The sequence below is a fragment of the Vigna unguiculata genome, chromosome 3, assembly GCF_004118075.2.
Source record: "Vigna unguiculata cultivar IT97K-499-35 chromosome 3, ASM411807v1, whole genome shotgun sequence".
Lineage (NCBI taxonomy): Eukaryota > Viridiplantae > Streptophyta > Magnoliopsida > Fabales > Fabaceae > Vigna > Vigna unguiculata.
In genome coordinates this window covers 51,329,888-51,351,412 of record NC_040281.1, presented here as the reverse complement: position 1 = coordinate 51,351,412, position 21,525 = coordinate 51,329,888, and the positions used below count along the sequence as shown (strand labels likewise).

The following is a 21,525-nucleotide window of genomic DNA, read 5'->3' as shown; positions in this document are numbered from 1 at the left end:
TATCCAAAAACAGAAATAAACCTCACTGACCACTTCTAAATAGTAGTCATTGTACACACATCACACACTCATCAACTTAATAGTTTTATTATGTAGCACATCACACATGATCAATAATCAACCAACAAAGTTTAGGACTTGGATGAAAATGAGTAAGCTATTGGTTTAAGATAAAGTGGTGTTTTCTTTGAGACAACGAGTCCAGATACCTCGTTCATGTCTATGTCTTGCTTAAGTTCATCAGATTCCGACAACTTCCAATCGAACCAATAAAGAAGGTTGGCAAGAACATACTCAACATTAGCAACTCCGAAATGCATTCCAGGACATCCTCTTCTTCCAAACCCAAATGGAATAAACTGAGAATGATGACCTTTAAAATCAACCTCACTCTTTTCGAACCTCTCTGGCTGGAATTCTTCAGGACTTTCCCAGAACGAAGGATCCCTTTGAATTGCCCATGCATTAATATATACCGTTGATTCTGCAGGAATATCATATCCTTTCAATTTTACACCAGATATTGTTACTCGAGGAGCCAAAAGTGGAGCAGGTGGATGCAACCTTAGAGTTTCTTTCACTGTGCACTTCAGGTAATGCATTTCATTGATGTCATCTTCTTCTACACATGATTTATGCCCTACAACTCTTCTCACTTCTTCTTGTACTTTCTTCATTATGGCTGGGTTTCTCGCAAGCTCTGAAATAGCCCAGTTTAATGTTACCGCAGCTGGATCAGTTCCTCCAACGAACATATCCTAAAATTATAACAAAATATGATGGAATCAGTTATGTTAACAAATTGCCTTCTTTAATAAACTATTGCTCATTCGAGTTTTTAATAAATAGTACTTACCTCGATTATATTATGTAAATTTCATTTCTTATGCAAATCTAATTAAAAATTAGAATGATCCTAGTGTTATTTTATATTTTATTTGAAAGATGAGAGATGTAATGTAAGTATACATTTTAAATACAAGAGTGCGCGGATCAGAGTAAGGAAATAATATTTCCCATTAAAACAATTAAGTAAAGTTGAAGCATGAAAATGGCACATGGTATGCATATCCGACCCCGCATGCCTAGCAAGATATGGGAATGCAATTAAAAAATATTTTGTACTGTATTTTTTTCACATCCTAACGTGGCCTGGTAAGAAAGACTTTTGATCAACTCACTGTAATACGACTTTTCCCATAAACTAAGTAATATTAAAATGAGAATAATGAGTGTTTGAATCCGGTATAAGATACACTTTGTACGCATAAGTACGTGGAAAATAATTTTTTAATACTAAATTTTGATAATTTTTTTTTATAATCTTAATTGGTATTTTTTAAGTTATTTTTTATTTTTTTAATTTTAATATTTTAAAATTATTTAAAAAATACGTGTTATTAAAAAAAATTATCAAAATTTAATAGTTAAAAGTTACCTTATCGGATGAGAGTAAATGATAAATGTTAAAGTTGAGTTGAAATTAAGGTGTGAAAAAGTAGTTAAAATATCTGAATCTAAATTACATAATAGTATCTAATGAAAAATATCATCATCATAGCACTGAATGCATGTTATTTTCTGATTTTTTTTCAACCTGTAATATCCTGCTGTTCATATATTTTAGAGTGTAGTGAATATGTTTACGAGAGAGAGAAGATATTTACCATTAGAAGTGCTTTGAGGTCATTTTTTGTGAGCTCGAAATTAAGCATGTTATTCTCTTGAAAATGGAGAAGGATATCCAAAAGGTCTTTCTTTCTGGAGTGGTTACTTTCCTTCTTCAGAGTCAAATGCTCCGCAATTGCTTGATCAAATAAAACATCCAAAGATTGAAAAATGGCCTTATATTTCTGAATTTTTCCAGTAACAACATCAACCCAACCCAGCCAAGGGAAGTAATCTCTGACAGTAAAAGCTGTGAGATGAATCATAACTTCCCTTGCTAACTCTTTCACTCTGCTGTAACCATCTCCAGTGTATTTCCTTCCGAGAGCACATTTACACACGATGTTGTTCGATGTCGACATAAGCATCTCCCCTAGATTCACGTAGCACTCTTCTCTAGAACTCACTTCACGTACCTTTTTCACCACTTTGGCCACTTCTTCCTCCCTGATTTCATGAAATGATTGAACCATTTTCGGGCTCAGAAGTTCATGAGCCCATATTTTCTTCTTCTGACTCCAGGTTTCCCCATAGTTTCCAAATGCAATATCAATGCATCCATAGAGAAAGATTTTTGCAGCAGTGTTTTGGGCTCGGTTGGAAAAGGCCATGTCATGTTTTTTCATGATTTCCATGGCCGCATCGACCGATGAAACCACCACAGTTGGATTCTGCATCTGCCCCAGCTGCAACAACATGATGTCACCATATTTGAGTGAGAGATCTCGAAGAGAGAGATGTGGCAGCGTGCCTAACTGATGAAGATTGCCTATGAATGGTAGTTTTGGTGGTGATGGAGGCAGATTCAGATTGGGTTTGGATTTGGTTTTTCTTGCGAGCTTAAACAAGAATAGGACGCTGATGAAGAAGGGAAGAGACAGATAAAAGGTGGAGAACAACATTTCCTTCATTTGCTCATACAGCTTGTTTACAATGAAATCTCACGGCATTTCCCCAACCTTTATATAAAAAACATCATGGGGGAGGAAATATATATACAAATATCCTGAATTAATTTAACGTTTGTCTACGAAATGGAAAATGAAAGGTTAACAAAACTTTCTTTTACAAAGTTTCACAAACTTCTTATTTAGGTAAAAAAAAAATATTATTTCATTACTTTATTTTAACTAAAAAATAAAAAATTAATCTATTTTAATTTTATTTATGAAAATTTTATTAAGTTTGTAAAAAAAATTGTTAAGAAATAATTTTTCTTAGGAAAGAAAATTACATAAGAAAAATATAAGTTATCCTTATAGGATTAGTAAAAAAAAAATACATTTTCTCTATTTGAGACCAACGGAAACAGAGGCACTACCTTTATTTATTTATTTATGTGTGTCTATTTTTTTATTACAAATAATTCATTTAGTTTAAAAACAGGATTAAATTTAAAGATGATAATTGTTTTAGTTAAAAAAATGGTTGATTAAAATAAATAATCAGTTAAAGAATAAAAATAGTAAAATAAGTATTTTAATTAAAAATTAAAACTACTTAAAAAATAAAATTGAAAAGAATTATGTACATCAAATGAAAATTCCCTTTATTAATAATATAAATAATAAAAATTATATAAGTCTATATATATATATATATATATATATATATATATATTGTAAATTTAAGCATTTTGACCCGAATTACAATTTTAAAAATGTTAATATATTGGCTTTTTAAAATATTTTTTATTTTTATACAGTTGGTTTTAAACTTTATAAGTAGTAAGATAATTAATACGATTGATGTTTTAAATTTTAAAAATGTATTATAATTTGCTGGGAGTGACTTCTTCCAGCAACAATTAAAACTTCATTATTTTTAGTTTTTAGACTATTCAAAGAAGTAATCTTTCTGTGGAGGATTTTTAAAATCAACATGAAATAACTCCACTAAATAATAACTTTTTGTAGTGTCTTTTTTATCCTTTTAATTTGTCTCGATTAACACATTTGTTTTATTTTTAAGAATGAATTGATTATCAAAATAGAAAAAAATTTAAAAAAGAAGAAGAAGAATTTGTTTATATATAGATATTTCTATATCTAAACATGCATGTAGATATTCCCATCGATATATCCACTCCCACCCCTCACCGTTTCTAATGAGATTGAGACTCTTCAGGTATTCTAATCATCCCCACCAATTCTATATTCATGTTGGTGTAACATAAAAGATGGTACAAATGTACCAGTTCCCATACATAAAAAAGAGGAATACTCCCGTAAAGAGGAAATGAATTATATCATAAATACAGTAACGATGTTTGGAAACAAATAATCACAACTGTACTCGTATCTGTATCCGTACAGATATTTATTATCTGGATACCTGCATTTATTTTTAATATCCACAAATATTTACGGATATCTGTGGATATCTAAAAAAAATTTTAATATTTAATATATTTTAATCATAAATTTAAATAAAAATATAATGCATAACATTCATAAATCTCATACAAAGTGCAAATAATCCATTTAAATGGTGTTGAATGACAGTTACAAAGAAATGAAGATTTTTGAAAACCAATTGATAAAAATAATCCATTTGAAATGGATGTGTTAATTGTTTTAATTACGTCTTTTTGTAATTTAGATGAGAGTATAACGGATACGGATATCCACAGATACAAATACTATGATACTTGTATCTGTCCTACTAACATGCGAGTATAAAAAAATACCCATATCCATTACCCGCGAATATCCATGAGTACAAATTTTTTACAATAATAAAATAAATAAAAACAAAAAATATATAAAACAAAAGCAATATTTTAGCAACTGCTAACCATATAAACATACTTGTATTACTTTGGTTTTGGTTTTGTTTTTTTTTTATTGTAAAAAATCACATCCTTGAAATTCAAATATTTCTATCCATATGCAATAATAAAGTAACGTGCGGTAACATATACAAGAGTGGACAATGTTTAATTTTGACCGATAAATTTGAGAAATAAAATAATACTTCTAAAATTTATATATATTTAAAGTTATTGTTATTAATACAATAAAATGAGTACAAATTTAGTATAATTGTAACTATAAAACAAATCACATATAAATAAAATTATCTCATTCAAATTATTTAACTCATCAATAGTTAAATTATAATTAAAATTTTTAACTATTTTTTTAATGTAAATAATTATATTATTGATAAAGAAATATATTTTTCATTTTATTTCACAATTTTATTTCATTAAAAAAAACAAGAAAAGTTAAAATAAAAGTAATTAAATTATTATCTTATTGACTCATTGGATATTTCTATACTAAATAAACTAATTTCATCAATTTGATGTATTAAATATTCTCATATATTTGATAATGTTTCTTAGATCTTGTTCTAAAAAAATTAATATAAAAGTCCTCGATTGTAATTCTTTTTCTTTAGTTCTTTCCTTTAAATTTGAATCATTAAATAATTAATATCATACTTTAGAATATTCGAAGAAGTTGAGTCTTTTTAAGAAGACAAAAATGAATTACTTTTTTTCTTTAAGAATTGATAAGAACAAACGAAGAATGAGACTAAAAAGTACTAAATGTTTTTTTCTCTTAAGAAAAACAAAAACAAAAAATGTGAGAATAAAAAGTAAATATAATATACAAACAAATAACTCAAAAAAATAATAGAAGAAAAAATAAAAAAAAATTATCACAATAAATTTCTTTTTATTTATTATATTTTATTTCATATTTTGTTATTTATTAATATTAAACATTATATTTTATAAAAAAATAAAAATCTATCTAATTTAATTTCTTGTATTTCCAATATATAATCCATAAAATTATTTTTTTTTTAAATTGAGAAACCATGGCATCTCTCGACTTGTCATCCGTCTCTGAAAGTGGATTTCAAGACTCACATCATTTTCAGGCTTTTTTGTAAATTTGGGTCATTTTGACCAATAATTTGTAAATATGGGTCCTTTGAATTTTTTTTTGTAAATCTGGGTCATGTCGTCAGGGGGAGGACGACATTCAAGAAGAAGTCGTCCTCCCAAAGGCCGGTTTCCTTTTTTTTTTTTTTAAGTCGCTAAGCGGGAGACCCTGAAGTCGTCAGGCAGAAGACTGGTTTCAGTTTTTTTTTAACGTTGCATTTTATTTTATTTTTTAAAAATTTTCAGTTTTTTTAACCTTATTTTACACAATTTTCTTAAGAGTAGTTATTACATTTAATTAATTTTGTTATTGGTAAAATAAAGTAATTTTAAAAAAATACACAAATAACATAATTTAAATGCGCAACCTAAATGATACGTAATAAAAATAACAGAATAAAAATTACATAATAAAAGTAACAAAATAAAAATTACATAATAAAAATAACATAATAAAAATTACATAATAAAAATAACACAATGAAAATTACATAATAAAATTACTGACGATAGGGACAGTTGCCCTTATGATATCCTTTATTTCTACAATATGAACATTTGCTTCGTCTATTTAGATTTGGTTCATCCATCTCATTATGGATTCTATTAGTTGGTGGTCTTCCCCTTACCCTACGGCGCATGTTTGGGTCTGGAATGAAATTTGGTCCGGTATATGGTGACCAATATTCTTTATTCCTAACCGGATGAAATTGTATTTCATATGCTTTATTGATGTTGTAGAGACTATAAACTGGATGGATGTATGAGGTTAGGTCTATATGCGAGAAAGAGCAAACAACTATTACGTGATGACAAGGCAGTCGAAGAGCTTGAAAATGACCACAATCACACCACCAATCATTTAATCTAACTGTAAAAGACATTGGTAGCCGGTGATCATGTGGAGAAATATCTTTTGAACTTGAAATTCATTATTTTCTCTTGAGTATCGACGAACTTGACACATTCCCGCTTGTTGTTGATTTTTTTTAATGATAGCATTAATTTCCTCTGTATATTGGTAGCCTGCTCGTAACATGGAGTCTGCCTTAACCCCTCTCTCAACAAACCATGTTGCGGTCCTTTCAAATGTTGCCTTAATTAGAGCACAAATTGGTAATGAACGAGCTCTTTTTAAAACATAATTCATACATTCTGCCAGGTTTGTTGTCATGTGTCCGAATCTACTACCTCCATCGTAGGTCTGAGTACATTTTTGTAGTGGTATCCTGTCAATCCAAGATGCCACTTCAGGAATTATAGTTGGGGGTCTGCAGTTTTGGCTTGCCTATATCGTTGCCTAGATCATGGCATTCACCTACGCCAAGAAAATATTGGTGGATCCATGATCTTGTTAGAATGTTGGGCTTGGGAGAGGATTACTACTATAGCCCCACAACTTCAACCTTTAAGTGATCAGGAGGTGGCTGATGGGGATGGTTTCCTTGTCTGTAGAAGGTAAAAAGCTAACTTTTAAATTATTTTTTTTTGTCATTTAACTAACTTGAAATTGCTACATTTTTTTAGGTGGATGAATGTAACACATCGGATAAATCCAGCTTCAATTTCAGTTACTGAATTTCGGTTGAGATTTGATCAACTACGTACAAGACAGGTAATACTTAAGGTAAATCAAAGCTCTTTTTTTTAACATTTCGAACTAATGTCTACAATTTTGTTTCAGTTCTTGTGGAGGCCTTACACTCGACAAGAAGTTAGTCGATTGATTGTGGTTGACATCCCTCCGGTATCCAGAGCAACAGTCCCAATAATTTGCTTCGCCACAGTAGAAATCCATCAGGCGGATAGGGTGATGCGTCAGTTTGGTTTAAGACAAAACATTCCGCCTGAACCGGTTAACCTGGATCAAGTTCATAAGGATGACTTGAGGGGGAGAAACGACAGAGATTGGGTAGGACATCATCACCAGTGGATTGCAATTTGGAATGATCGAGAAAATCGGATCGCTCAAGGTACACCTTTCAGCGGAAATGGCCATTTGCGTGATGAAACACCGTATATGCAGTGGTCAATAAACCACACTATCCGCTATATATCTCCGTCGACAGAATCTTCCGACGATGAGGTTATTTATACTACAATGTTGTACATCTATTTATCATACATACTTATTCATAACAATAACCATGTTATTTATTTTATAGTACGATATGTCACAAGAACCTTCCCAGCCTGCTTCACAACCCTACACTGGCCATGTTGGGTCTTCTCCAGATTTCATACATCATCCCCAACCCTTTTTCGGACAGTCGCCTATGGGTCAGGGTCAAATGTTTGGACATTCACATCCTCAATTTGGCAACCCATCAAACACCTCATTCCAACACGTCCCTTCTCCATATGGTTTCTTCCCGCATCAGTCAAGTTATGGTGTTGGTCCATCACATATGTTTGGCACCACAACCATGACACCACCATCTGCCTATTATCCAGGATCTTCATCATCAATGCCATTTTATCCTCCGCCAATGTCTTCCCAATCACCACAAATTCTGTAAACTGTCCAAAGTCATCAAGATGAAGATGATGATGATGATGATGATGATGATGATGAACCACCACAACAACCTCCAACACGTCCCAACAGACCCAGAAGAAGACCAACATGTGGAACTGGAGGACATAGATGACTGTTTTATTATTTTCTAGTAACTAAATTATTGTATTTTAATTTTTAATCAATTTAAAAATATATTAATGTTTATTTTTATTTATTATATTTATTGTGAAAAAAAAACTCAAAATGAAGTCGTCATCTCCAAAGACGACTTTACAATGCGCCAAACAGAAACCGTTACCCTACCTGACGACTTTGTTTTTTTTAAAAAAAAATAAAATAAACCGTTACCATGAAGGACGACTTCAGCCTCAAAGTCGTCCTCCCTCCTGGTGACATAACCCACTTTCGCAAAGAAAAAATTGAAGTACCCTTTTTTATAAATTCGAGTAAAAAGGGATCCCAATATAAAAAAAAAACCTCATTTTCAACTGTTATCGTTCGATATGTCATTCCCGTAAACCATTAAATAGATATAGGATATGATGGGCTTTGCAAATTTCAGGTTAATTAACGCACGTCTATGCCCTGCACTAAACAAACCAGATAAGTCTTCAACACAAAAATCTCCGAATTAACAGCAAATATCTTCCATAATGGTCCACGATAACGATAACACCTGACGGAAACAATATTTTCTTCTAATGAGATCATACGTATATTTAATACAATTTCTATTTTATCTTATCAACAACCACATATTATTCTCTTTATTTACTTTTGAGTGTGAGTAAACATTTTGGCACTTGGGGTTTCAATAAAACTCTTCCCACTGTCTTCACATTGATAAATTCCACAACCACTATTACGTTTGAATGTCAGAAGGACACGGGTACACGTTCACCATTTAAATCAGAAGATGTTTGTGTTGTACAAATCTTCATCAAAGATTAGAGACATAACAATTTAGATTAAATATAAAATTGACTTAAGTTTAAATTGTATTCGTTTTACTATAATATGTATTTGGATTTATCCAGTCATGTGTGGTAGGTTTCCTTCAATTCTCACGTATGATTTTCTTGATTTGAAAATCTGGTATAGACATAGCGTCAAATGAACTGTTCTCGCAAAGGGAATTTGAAGTACATAATAATCACAATCCCTCTTTTTTGTCAGATGTTTTTATAAAGAGATGTTTTTTTTCTTTAGTTGTGTTTTTTTCGGTCCTTTTTATTGTGTTCATTCTTTTTGGAGAGTAGTCGCTTAACTTTATACAGGTTTCTAGTTTGTCTTTGTTTCTATTTTTTTAAGATCGCAGTAGGTGATTGATGTGTGTTGAGATTATACTGACCTTCGCAAAAATATGATTATGTAATGGTTTAACTGTTATCATAGGAAGAGAAAATGAGTTACGGGTTTATGAATTGGGCCTTCATATATATATATATATATATATATATATATATATTATATCTTTTAATAATGATATAAAATATTAAAAGATAAAAGATAAAAACTAAAAAAATATTAAAAGATATCTAAAATATAAAAAGAAATCAAAAGATATCCAAAAGTTCGATCATTTACATAATTAAACAATTAATAAATTTAAGGGTTAAATATGTGTTTTGGTTCTTTAACTTTCAATAAAAATAAGAATAAGTCTATCTTTGAAACATTAGTCAAATTTAGTCCCTAAACTTTAGAAGTGTTTGGATTTATTTTTTTTAATCAAATATTGTTAAGTTTATTTGATATTTCAAACATGTTTCATGATAATATTTGAGTTGTTTACGTCATTTGACACGTTTTCATTTCAATGTTAACTAAGAAACAATTTTGAAATGTAAAATAAACTTAACAAAATTTGGTTAAAGTACTAAATTCACGCATTTTTTAAAGATAAAGGACTAAATTGGTCCAAAATTTCAAAGAGAGATGAATTCCAATTTTCAGTAAAATTTAAGGGACCAAAAACATATTTAACCCTAAATTTTCATGTTCTTTTAATACTAAAAGATCCTCCTTTGAGTTCTTCTCGTTTATGTTCAAAAAATAGTCCTCTGTCACCCAGATTTTGGATTCAGAATTCGGTTACGCATGGGAAAGGTATTAACACCCCCACAACGTTCGTCATAAGACTATACATTTAATTAAATTTGCAAAAGGATGTATTTTTTTCAAGATATTTATTTTTCCCAAAAATAATAATAAAAGAATGTACAAAAAAGAAAAAAAAATTGGTTTTTTGGACCCTACAAGGATTAATCATCACTAATACATATCTTGGTTCATAATGAAGAATATAGTTTATGTCCTTCTTTATGAAAAAACTAGTTGATAAATTATTTAATTTTTATTTAGTAAACCTGGCAAGATTGGATTTTGCTCCTACTTATTTCCATCCATAAATAATGAAAGAATAAGGGATCACATAATTCTTAATGAAAAATTTTTTTAGAAAACTATTTGGAAAAATGATTTAATTTTTTTTGATAATTTTGAAAATCTTTTTATTTAAATTTTTTAGTATTTTGAAATGTTTGAAAATTGGTGTCACGCGTAAGCGGTATACTAAAAATAAATTCTTTTTTTAGTCATTTATTTTTTTCTCATTTTTTAATCTTTTATAATTTTTCATATTTTGTTAAAATTTATTTGAAAGTGAATGTGGATGTCACTGCGACGCGAGCAACCGCATATACATATAAGAGTAAACAAAGAAAATTATTTTTTCTTTTTAGATCTTTATATATTTCTTAGAAAAAAATGAAATTTTAAAATGGATGTCACACAACATGAGCAACCAAACAAATACTAAAGAAATGGGGAAAACAATATTCTTTTTATGATTAAAACAAAATATAATAAAAATTGAAAGAAAAAGGAAACTAATAGTGACGTACCTTCAAAAAATTTTCTCTGTCTCTTTTTGTCTATCAATCTCATTCTCTCGTTCTTTATATTACAACTACCTCTTCTCTCTTTTTTTCTTTCATTTTCTTGCCTCCTTTTCTAAGATTTTTTATTTTTCTCCCAAAAGAGGTAAGGAGCATCTATGTACGTGTGAGTGATGATAAGTAATAAAGAAATGTATTTTATTTTATTTTATTTTTTGCATATGACAGACTTATATACACATTGCAATACCAATGTAATCCTAACCATAAGTGTAATGAACACCATAAAAAAAGGTCATGATAACATCACATTAAGATAATTAAATCATAATGAATCAAAGGACAATACCAATCATCATTAATAATATTGATTTTATTCCTTAGAAGAGATATTACTTGTAATTATTATAATCATATCATTGTTTCCTCTATCATAAACAAAGGTCAGAAATACGAAGAGTGAGGCGAAAATATGTTGAGATATGATCATTAAAAACAAACTGAACTCTTTCATCTTCTTTTCTTCTTTTTTTTCATATTTTATCTCTCTTTTTTTTCATATTTTATCTCTTTTTTTTTCGTTAAAACTGAAGTTTGAAATCTTTGAAAAAAACTTTTTTTTCGCAAATAAATTTATTCACTGGTAAAAAAATGGTTAAAATACTCCGTTAGTCTTCGTCTTTGTAGTAGAATCTCAATTTGGTCCTCGTATTTCTATTAGTCTCAATTAGGTCCTCATTTTTGTAAATTAGTATCAATTAGGTCCTTTCTGTTAATAAAGAACTAACACCGTTAAGTAAGTGTCACGTGTCAGCTCCTCGTTTTTTTGATTTTTTTTTAAAATCTTTAAATTTATTTTAAAATTTTTAAAATTTTTTTAAATATTTATGTCACGTGTCACTTCTATAGTGTGCCACGTGTCAATCTAATATGGTGACAGGTGTCAAATTACTGTATGAATCTCAATTTGGTCTTCATATTTGTTAAATTGATTTGATTTGAGTCCCAATTTTTTTTAAAAAAAAATTCAATTTCAAGCACTCCAAAAAGATTAAAAATTCAAAAAAAGTTTCAAAAAAATTCAAAAAAATTCAAAAAATGAGAAGCTGACACGTGGCACCTACTTAACGGTGTTAGTTCTCTACTAACGGAAAAGACCTAATTGATACTAATTTACAAAAATGAGGACCTAATTGAAACTAATAAAAATACGAGGACCAAATTAAGATTTTGCTACAAAAACGAGGATCAATGAAGTATTTTAACATAAAAAAGTTGAGTGTCTTACACCATCTAAAAATCACTTGAGATTTAAATTGCAAGTATTTTGATAGAAAAATATACTCTTGAGTATACGAAGTGCTCATTCATTTTTCTGTATATAGGTTCGAGTATTTCTAGTATTTTCTGTATAAATTTATGCATACTTTTTTCCATAAAAAATATTTTTTAATAAAACACAACATTAAAAATTAAATTGTATATATATAGATATATATAATTCTATTATTCTTATTACAAAGCAAATATTAAATTAAATGAATTAGATACCTATACTTATTTCAATTTAAATTATTTTTGTTAACTTTCTTACCTTAATTAATAATTTTCGTATGAAACGAACTATGAATATAATTAATTATAAATTTTAAAAAAATATTAAAAAATTAAAATAACAATTATTTACAATAATTAAAAACAAACAAAATTGTAAAAAGTAAAATATATTTAGACATTAAAGTTGTACTGCGAGTCAGATATTATAGATATGTATAATATTAGTAACAGTGAGAGAAAAATAATGGTGCAGTAGTAGCAAAATAAAATAATTATAAATTTATAAATAAAATCTAATTAACAAATAGAGGTGCATGTTGAAATTATGGAGGTAAAAAAAATATCTATGACAAACAACTACCGTTGTGATTTTCAAGATATTTTTTTAAAATAATAATAAAAAAATGTATCATAATAAAAGAATGTATATATAAATAAAAATAATTTTTTTAGTTTTTTTATTCAACAAGAATTAATTTTTCTCTACATATCTTCAATAATGACAATGGAGAATAAAATTTCGTAATTTGTTATAAAAAAACTATTTAAGAGATTATTTAATTCTTATTTGATAAATTCTCTAACAAAGATTAATCTTGCTTGTATGTATTTTTATTTATAGTGAAAAATTTGGGGTCGCATAGTTTCTAATGAAAACACCGTCCAGAAAACTATTTGGAAAAAATGATTTAAATCCTTTGATAATTTTAAAAAAAAAAATTATTTAAATTTTTTAGTCTTTGAATTATTTAAAAATTGATATCATGCAACGCGAACGGTCGGCTAAACATGGAAAATAAATTCTTTTTCTTAATTTTTTTTAATCTTTTATAAATATTTCATATTTTTTCAAAATTGATTTGAGACCTTAGCATCCAGATAAACATCAAACAATAAAAAAAGAAAACTATTTTTTATTTTTAGATCTTTATATATTGTTTAGAAAAAACGAAATTTCAAGATGGGTGTCATGTGACATGCGACATGACATGAGCGAAAGAAGTGAAAGAAATGGGGAAAATATTTTTTTATGATTAAAACAAAATATAATGAAAATTGAAAAAAAAAATCAAATAAAAAATAAATTGGTAGTGACCTACCTTTAAAATTTTTGAATGTCTCTTCTTCTCTATCAATCTCACTCCCTCGTTCTCTACATTTCCACCACCTTTGCTCTCTTTTTTTTTTTTTGCTTCGGTTGCTTATATTTTTGTTTTTCTCCCAAAAGAGTTAAGAAGCATGCGTGCCTGTGTGAGTGGTTATAAGTGGAAAAAAAAAGAAGTGTAGAGAATATTTCATTTTTTGATCCCTTTTAAGATGACAGAATGTGTATTCATATACACACATCAAATTGCAATACCAATGTAATCTTGTAATCCTAATCGTAATTGTAGATATGGAAGGAATTAGTCATGATAGCAACACATCACGAGAATTAAATCATAACTGTGAGGCCTACTTTTTGTGTTTTAAGTTAATGGGCCCAACTCTAGTGAGTAAGGGCCCATAACCAGCCTTTTGTTCACTGGAACCTGTCCAGTTGCCCTTACTTCCCCTCTGTCTCCCAAAACTAAAACATCTCACCTTTTTTCTCTCCTTTCAAAAGCTGAGCTAGGGCACTTGCAAGTTCTCCTCTGAACTTATTGAACATTCTCCTTCAAGCTAACAAATGAAAGCTCCCCCTCCACATAAGTAGAGCTCCAAATCTTATCCTTTCGTTTCATTGTTATTTGGTAGCTCTGGATCCACGTGAGTCTCAATTATGGTCTCATTTTCGTCTTCCATGGTTCTGTTTTTTTCAGCTCCTTAAGTTGCTCCAAGTCCTGATGCTCTTTCACTAAGGAGTTTTTAAGTTAGCTTTCAGTTTCGAGATAAGGGAAGCTAGGATTTTCCCGTTTTTTGAAGTATATTATTTGTATTTGCTTTTGTTTCATGTTTGAAATGTTTGTGCTTGTTTGAGAATGAACTGGATGTTGCTTTGTATTGTTTTTCTGCCTTGCATGCGTGAGTAGGTGAAGGACCTGCTATTCTCACCGAAGCGAGCAGCTCTTGCCTAAGAGAGAGTAGCAGAAACCCACCTCTGCCTCTACTCGAGTTGTCACTTAGGCGAGGAACTTCAATTTTGAGCGAAAAGCAATCTCACTCAGGCAAGAAAGTCCCGCTTAGGCGAGAACTTGTAGAAAGCTCATTGTGCCACTATTGAAGTTCTCGCTCAGACGAGAATGCCTAGCTTAAGCGAGGGAGCCTCTGTCGCTTAAGCGAGAATTGTAAACTTGTTTTTAATTCCCCTATTTAATCTGTGATTGGTTGTATATCTTGAGAATACATTAAGTATATAACTATGCGTGTCTTATGAGATTTTATGAACTATAATTAATGTGCTTGGTATGAAATAAATCATGAATTGGCTGGTTGATTGAGTATTGGCATGTGATTATGATGTTTTGAGATAACATGTGGATTTGGTATGAGAAACATGGATATGGTATGAGTTAGTCCATGAAACTCTTGGCAAGGTTTCATGGTGGTGTTGTAGTGTATATAATCAGATAAGGATTCAAGCAAGGTTACATCTTGAAACTCTAAAGAATCAGTCAGGCTCACATAGAGCAGACTGGTTCAAGTGGTGAGACTAGCAAGAGGTCCTAGTCGTCTTTGCCAAGATAATGACCCTAGATGATCATGGACTAACCTTGTGCGTAGTAAGGTGAAACTCATTGGCAATGGCTCTGCAGAGCAGTAGAGGCCACCACAAGTGCAAGCATCTAATGAATCTGATCTCATTATATGTATCTGAATAACTGTGTTAGAGGGTCTTGCATTGTTTAACATCACATTATAAGTCTGTAATGCTTCATTTATTAGAATTATACTAAATTGGGATATCACAAAAGCAAATTAGAACACAATACACAATATCAATCATGTTAGTAATATTGAATCTAATAATTAAAAGAAATATTTTTTATAATTATTAAAATCATATCATCATTCTCTCATTACGAAAATATATTTTGTTGTTGAGCTCACGAGAAAGTGTGATAATTAGAAATAAATTAGCCTCTTACTTTTTCTTTTTTTCTTTTTTTTCATTTTTCATCTCTTTTTTTTTTCTTTTTGTTTTGTTAAAATTAAAATTTAAAAATTATTAAAAAAATTATTTCACCTTTTTTTTACATAAATAAATTTATTCACCTGAACAAAATTAAATATTTACCTTAAGTATAAATGATTTAGAAATTTAAGTTCCAAGTATTTTGATAAAATGACATACAATGACTATACTCTTGAGGTCATTCACTTTTCTGTATTTCTGGTATTATCTGTATATATTTATGCATATTTTTGTCATAATTTTTTTTTTAATAAAATACAACATTAAAAATTAAATTATATGTCGATATATATAATTTTATTATTCTTATTAAAAATAAAATATTAAATTAAATGAATTAGATACATGTACTTATTTCAATTTAAATTATTTTTATTAACTTTCTTACCTTAATTAATAATTTTCGTATGAAACGAACTATAACTATAATTAATATAAATTTAAAAATATTAAAAAATTAAAATAACAATTATTTACAATAATTAAAAACAAATAAAATTGTAAATAATAAAATATATTTAGACATTAAAGTGGTACTGTGAGTCAGGTATTATATTTATGCATAATATTAGTAACAGCGGGAGAAAAATAACAGTGCAGTAGTAGCAAAATAAAATAATTATAAATTTATAAATAAAATCTAATGAATAAATAGAGGTGCAGGTTGAAATTATGGAGGTACAAAATGAAATTATCTATATCAAGCAACTAAGGTTGCTCCCAAACTATTACGACCCAAACCCAATAAGGATGGATCGCCTTACCTTAGATTCTCTATGTACATACTTCAACCCAAAACAACAGGCACAATTTCAAATTATTTTAGAAAGAAAATAAAATAAAAGAAAACAACTTTTTTTTTAAAAAACAAAACTAGTACACAAAGATATCACTCTAAAGAATAAAATCCCAAGAAGATTAACACTCCATTCTTTATCAATTATCGCAGCATACGACTAAAACGATCAAACTGAGAAGAAAGATGCATAATTAAATATATATGATTGAATTTTATGTTGGATCCTTTATAAAATTGAATTACTTGAAACATCTTGAATGTTTCTTCTTCTAGATTTGGCTTGGATAAAAGAAGGTTATTGACTTCTTCATCTAAAACTTCCCTAATTTTCTTTGTTTACGTCAAATTCTCAGGAGTTGTTTATAGATAGATCTCTTTTTCTTATTAAAAACGTCTATTTTGAAGTTTAAAGAAATTTAGATCTATATCACACCAAACAAGCATAAAATATTATATACTTCTGTTTTTTCTGTTTGCCATAGTTGACCATTAGTGCTGTCACTTGTTGCTATAATAGATACACTTCTTCTCATCATATTTAATGGAATTTGACGTACCATACATTAATAAAAGTAACCGTATCAATTCATCTTTATCTAGACAACAAACATACCTAATGAAAAAGACCATTTTTACATTTATTTTTAACAGCAAGAATAACGTGTGTACACACCAATTATAAAGCATTCTAAGAAAAAATATGTTGGCAAATTTTAAAAGTGAATATTGCCTATCATTCCTTTTCTAACTAACTTTATAGTATATGTTACATGTTTTTATTGTACTCTATAGTCTCACATCAATTAGAAGTTGAGGTTTAAGACAGTTTAAATAGTTCTCTTTCCTTTCACTCTGTGAAGTGCTTTTTAAGAACAAAATTGTCACGGAATTGAAGTTTTAAAACAAACAATACCTTAGATGCATGGTGATTAATCCTAACGATATTATTCAACTATGACGATCTTTACCCGGGATTTATCATTTTAAGAAAAAAGTTAGAACATTATAATTTTAAAGAGTTTTTATTTATTTTGGCCAACTGAATGAGAATATTAGGCACAAATAGTTATAAAAATAGAGAAAGAGAGAGTATTTCTCGATATCATATATATATATATATATATATATATATATATATATATATATATATATAAAATTTATCCAATACTACACTTGAATTTGACAATGGAAATCCATACACTTATCTTCATAAATTTGACAACACTTTTGCTAACATTTTTTGGAGCAACACCACAGAAAGTGAAGAGAAACATTCATAACTTGGTTAAAATGAAAAGGTTGTTGGTATAACATGAAGTGGTACTTTCTTTGAGACAACAAGTCCAAACATTTCGGTCATATCTATGTCTTGTGTTTGATTTTGTGGCAACTTCCAATCAAACCAATAAAGAAGATTTGCAAGCATATACTCCATAGAAGCATTGGCAAAGTGAATTCCAGGACATCCTCTTCTCCCAAAACCAAACGGAAGAAACTGAAAGTCTTCTTGACCTTTAAAATCAACTTCGATATTTTCAAATCTCTCTGGCATGAACTCTTCAGGACTTTCCCAGAATTTAGGATCTCTTTGCATTGCCCAGGAATTTATATAAACCGTTGTTTTTGCCGGAATATCATATCCTTTCAGTTTTACAGCAGAGACTGTTACTCGAGGAGCCAGAAGAGGAGTTGGAGGGTGTATTCTCAGAGATTCTTTGATCACGCACTTTAAGTAATTCATTTTCTTAATATCACTTTCTTCTACATTCAATTTATGACCTACAACTTTTCTCACTTCTTCTTGTACTTTTTTCATTACGTTTGGATTTCTTACAAGCTCAGACATAGTCCATTGTATCGCCGATGAAGTTGTGTCGGTGCCTCCCACAAACATGTCCTAATAAATACAAGTTAAATTTTCGTGAGATCTTTCATTTCTCAAGGAAGAATAAAATGTTGTCAACTGTAAAGTAAAACCTTTTAATATTGTAATAACTTCAGAAACATACTTTACATTCTATTTCTCAGCGATTAGAATGACAAATTTAAAGATAATATATAACAGTATTCTACCAAATGTTCCTCTAGGACTGTGTTAGAAAAAAAATATCAACGGTAAAAAAGAATTGAATTATTTTCATCTTTTCTTAAGAAAAACTAATTTACTTAATGAAATTATTGAACCTTATAATATAAGCTCCACGGATCAGTAGGCATCTCAATTCCTATTACAAGAAGAAATATTAGATCTTTAAAAAAAACAATAAAATATACACCATTATTTAACAACCAGTTATCTTAATCCTTTACTTTTTGGATTTAAAATACTAATATATGTTATTATATTATTTAAAGTGTATTTGATTAAACAAAAATATTCAATAAGTATATCAAAGTAATTTATCTTCTATTTCATAAATTATAAGTTTCTTCATCTAATTTCTATCCCTTATTATTCAATTTCTTTAGTTATAATTCCTTATATTTTAATACACTTTTTTTATCATTCTTATTTTTGTTTACTAATTAATATTTCAATCATATGTACACAAGTAGTTATTGCATTATGTTAAGTATTTGTTAGAATATTATTTAATTTTTACGCAATTCATTTTAAAAGAGACTTAACATTATAAATTAAAAATTGAAATAATAAATATTTGTTACATGATGCTATATGAAAATCACACGTTGTAAAAAAGAAATTTAGCATAAAAATAATAATAATTTAAATTAAAAAATTCAAAAGAATGAAAGTCAAAATAGTAGAATAAGATCATACACACAAAAAAACTTCTAAATGGTGATCAATTTTAGTGACCAGTAATAATTATTAATTATAATAACAAATTTAGATACTAATTTACAAAATTAAAAATTATTGATTAATAAAATAGTCACTATTATGAATAAAAAATTATAATTGGTCACTAAATTGATATTTAAAATTAGTTATCTTGGTTTTGACTACCAAAGAAAATTGATCACTAAAAATTAACTACATAGGTTTTAGCTACCAAAATGATTTAGTTTCAGAATTGGTCTCTAATTAATTAGTAACGAATTTGGTGACCATTTATAATAACCACTATTTTATTAAAACAATCTTAATTTTATAAATTAGTATCTAAATTAGTCACTAAAATAACTTTTTTTTTATTTTTAATTGAGAATTTTTTTTATAATGATATGTCACTCTCCAACACCAAATGAAATAAAATATAGTAGTTTGTTTTCTGTCCTTATCATTTCGTAATTTATTGTTAGATTTTGACAATTCAAATTTACCTTTAAGAGCTAAAAACAAAAATCTCAACAAGAACTAAAAACAAAAATCTCAACTAAAAAGGAATAAAACAAGAAACATATCTTTTAAAAGGAATTCAAATCTTACGTACTCTATTTTTAAAAGGAATTGCCCAAACGAAGGTACTCATATATATATATATATATATATATATATATATATATATATATATTTGATAACCGGGAATCATTTGATGGTTTTTCAATAACAAAAAAAATGCATGAAAATGGATTTTAAATAAAGAAAAGTTGCCATAAATTATTTTTTGAATTAAAAAATGATAGTTTTAGAAAATGATTTGTGAGCGTGAAATATCAGCATTAAACGATACCGTTAAAATTGCCTTGATGTCCTTTTTGGTGAGGTGGAAGCTGTGCGTGTTATCTTCTTGAAGTTGGAGGAGGACGTCCAAGAAGACTTTGTTTTTGAAGTGTTGTTGACCTTCCCTTTTCTCTCTCAAATTTTCTGCAATTACCTCATCAAATAAACCATCCAATGCTTCAGCAGTGGCCTTGTATTTCTGAATTTTTCCAGTAACAACATCAACCCAACCCAGCCAAGGGAAGTAATCTCTGACAGTAAAAGCTGTGAGATGAATCATAACTTCCCTTGCTAACTCTTTCACTCTGCTGTAACCATCTCCTGCAAACTTCCTCCCAAGAGCACATTTACACGCAATATTATTCGATGTTGACACAATCATCTCACTTAGATTCACAACCTTTTCATCGCTCCTGCTAGCTTCACGTAGCTTCTTCACCAACTGCGCAACTTCTTCTTCCCTGATAGCTTTAAATGATTGCACCCTTTTCGAGCTCAGAAATTCAACCACGGATATTTTTCTTTTCTGTCTCCAGTTTTCTCCATAGAGTTCAAAGGCAAAGTCTGTGCATCCATAGAATAGGATATTTGCAGCAGTGTTTTGGGGTCGGTCCGAAAAGGCTAGGTCGTGACTTTTCGTTATTTCCATGGCCACATCTGCAGACGAAACCACAAGGGTTGGAGTTTGCATCTGTCCCAACTGCAACATCATTATATCACCGTATTTGAGAGAGAGATCTCGAAGAGCTCGATGTGGCAGTGTGCCAAACTGATGCAGATTTCCTATGAACGGTAGCTTTGGGGGAAATGGAGGCAGATTCAGATTCGTTTTGGGTTTGGATTTGGACCTTCTTGCCAGCTTAAACAGAAAGAGAACACTGATGAGAAAGGACAGAGAGAGACAGAGGTTAAGAGCCATTTCCTTTTTTTGCCACATCTGGTAAGTCCACCAAAGATTTATAAGCAAGCATACGTAGTTGCTTCCTCGTTGTTTTACTCTTTTTCGTTAACTTATTTTTATTCAATTATTGCTGTTTTACTCTTATTAAATTCTCTTCTTATGCATTCATACAACCCTATATATATTAGTAAGGAAAATGATTATTGTACGCTCTCGGAATGTATATTGAGAGAGAGAAAAACGATCGATGATGAATGATTGATTATGATATAATAAAAAAAAATGAGTATTATGTATATAAGCAATATTGATTATTAAATATATTAAATATGGTGATATTTTCATAAATAGAAAAGTTCTCGTTAGCCGTTAATGTAACATGATTACATACATATTATATTGTATCCAGATTAATTTGATTTAAGCAAGTTATAAAATATTTTTCCGATAACAGTCTAATTCCAAGTTTTATTTTTATCAGCAATTAATAAATATACTAACAGAGCATTTGGAATACTATAATCCTTTTATAAATATA

General features: G+C 29.0%; 1 protein-coding gene across 2 annotated transcripts; it reads right to left on the bottom strand.

The window, feature by feature from the left end:
* Window positions 1–21,210, bottom strand: LOC114178211 (cytochrome P450 71A1-like). 2 transcript variants are annotated; one of them, XM_028063985.1, is made up of 3 exons: window positions 20,402–21,210; window positions 1,668–1,969; window positions 1–758 (listed from the first exon to the last, which is right to left on the bottom strand). In XM_028063985.1, the coding sequence occupies exons 1-3, from the start codon at window positions 21,021–21,023 to the stop codon at window positions 132–134; spliced, it is 1,551 nt and encodes a 516-aa protein (XP_027919786.1). In that variant the 5' UTR covers window positions 21,024–21,210; the 3' UTR covers window positions 1–131. The 2 variants fall into 2 exon arrangements, with proteins under 2 accessions (XP_027919786.1, XP_027919788.1); XM_028063987.1 differs by lacking the exons at window positions 1–758; window positions 1,668–1,969 and adding an exon at window positions 17,615–18,355 and having other exon boundaries at window positions 20,097–21,155.
* Between the last annotated feature and the right edge of the window lie 315 nt (window positions 21,211–21,525).

What these genes read in the sequence shown, in the direction of transcription:
- LOC114178211 (XM_028063985.1), bottom strand. Translation starts at nt 21,023, where the DNA reads ATGTGGCAAAAAAAGGAAATGGCTCTTAACCTCTGTCTCTCTCTGTCC. An exon ending in GAGGAAGTTTGCAGGAGATG is followed by an intron (nt 1,970 to 20,401) that starts GTTACAGCAGAG and finishes ACACTGGAGATG; the next exon opens with GTTACAGCAGAGTGAAAGAG. An exon ending in ACCTCAAAGCACTTCTAATG is followed by an intron (nt 759 to 1,667) that starts GTAAATATCTTC and finishes TTATAATTTTAG; the next exon opens with GATATGTTCGTTGGAGGAAC.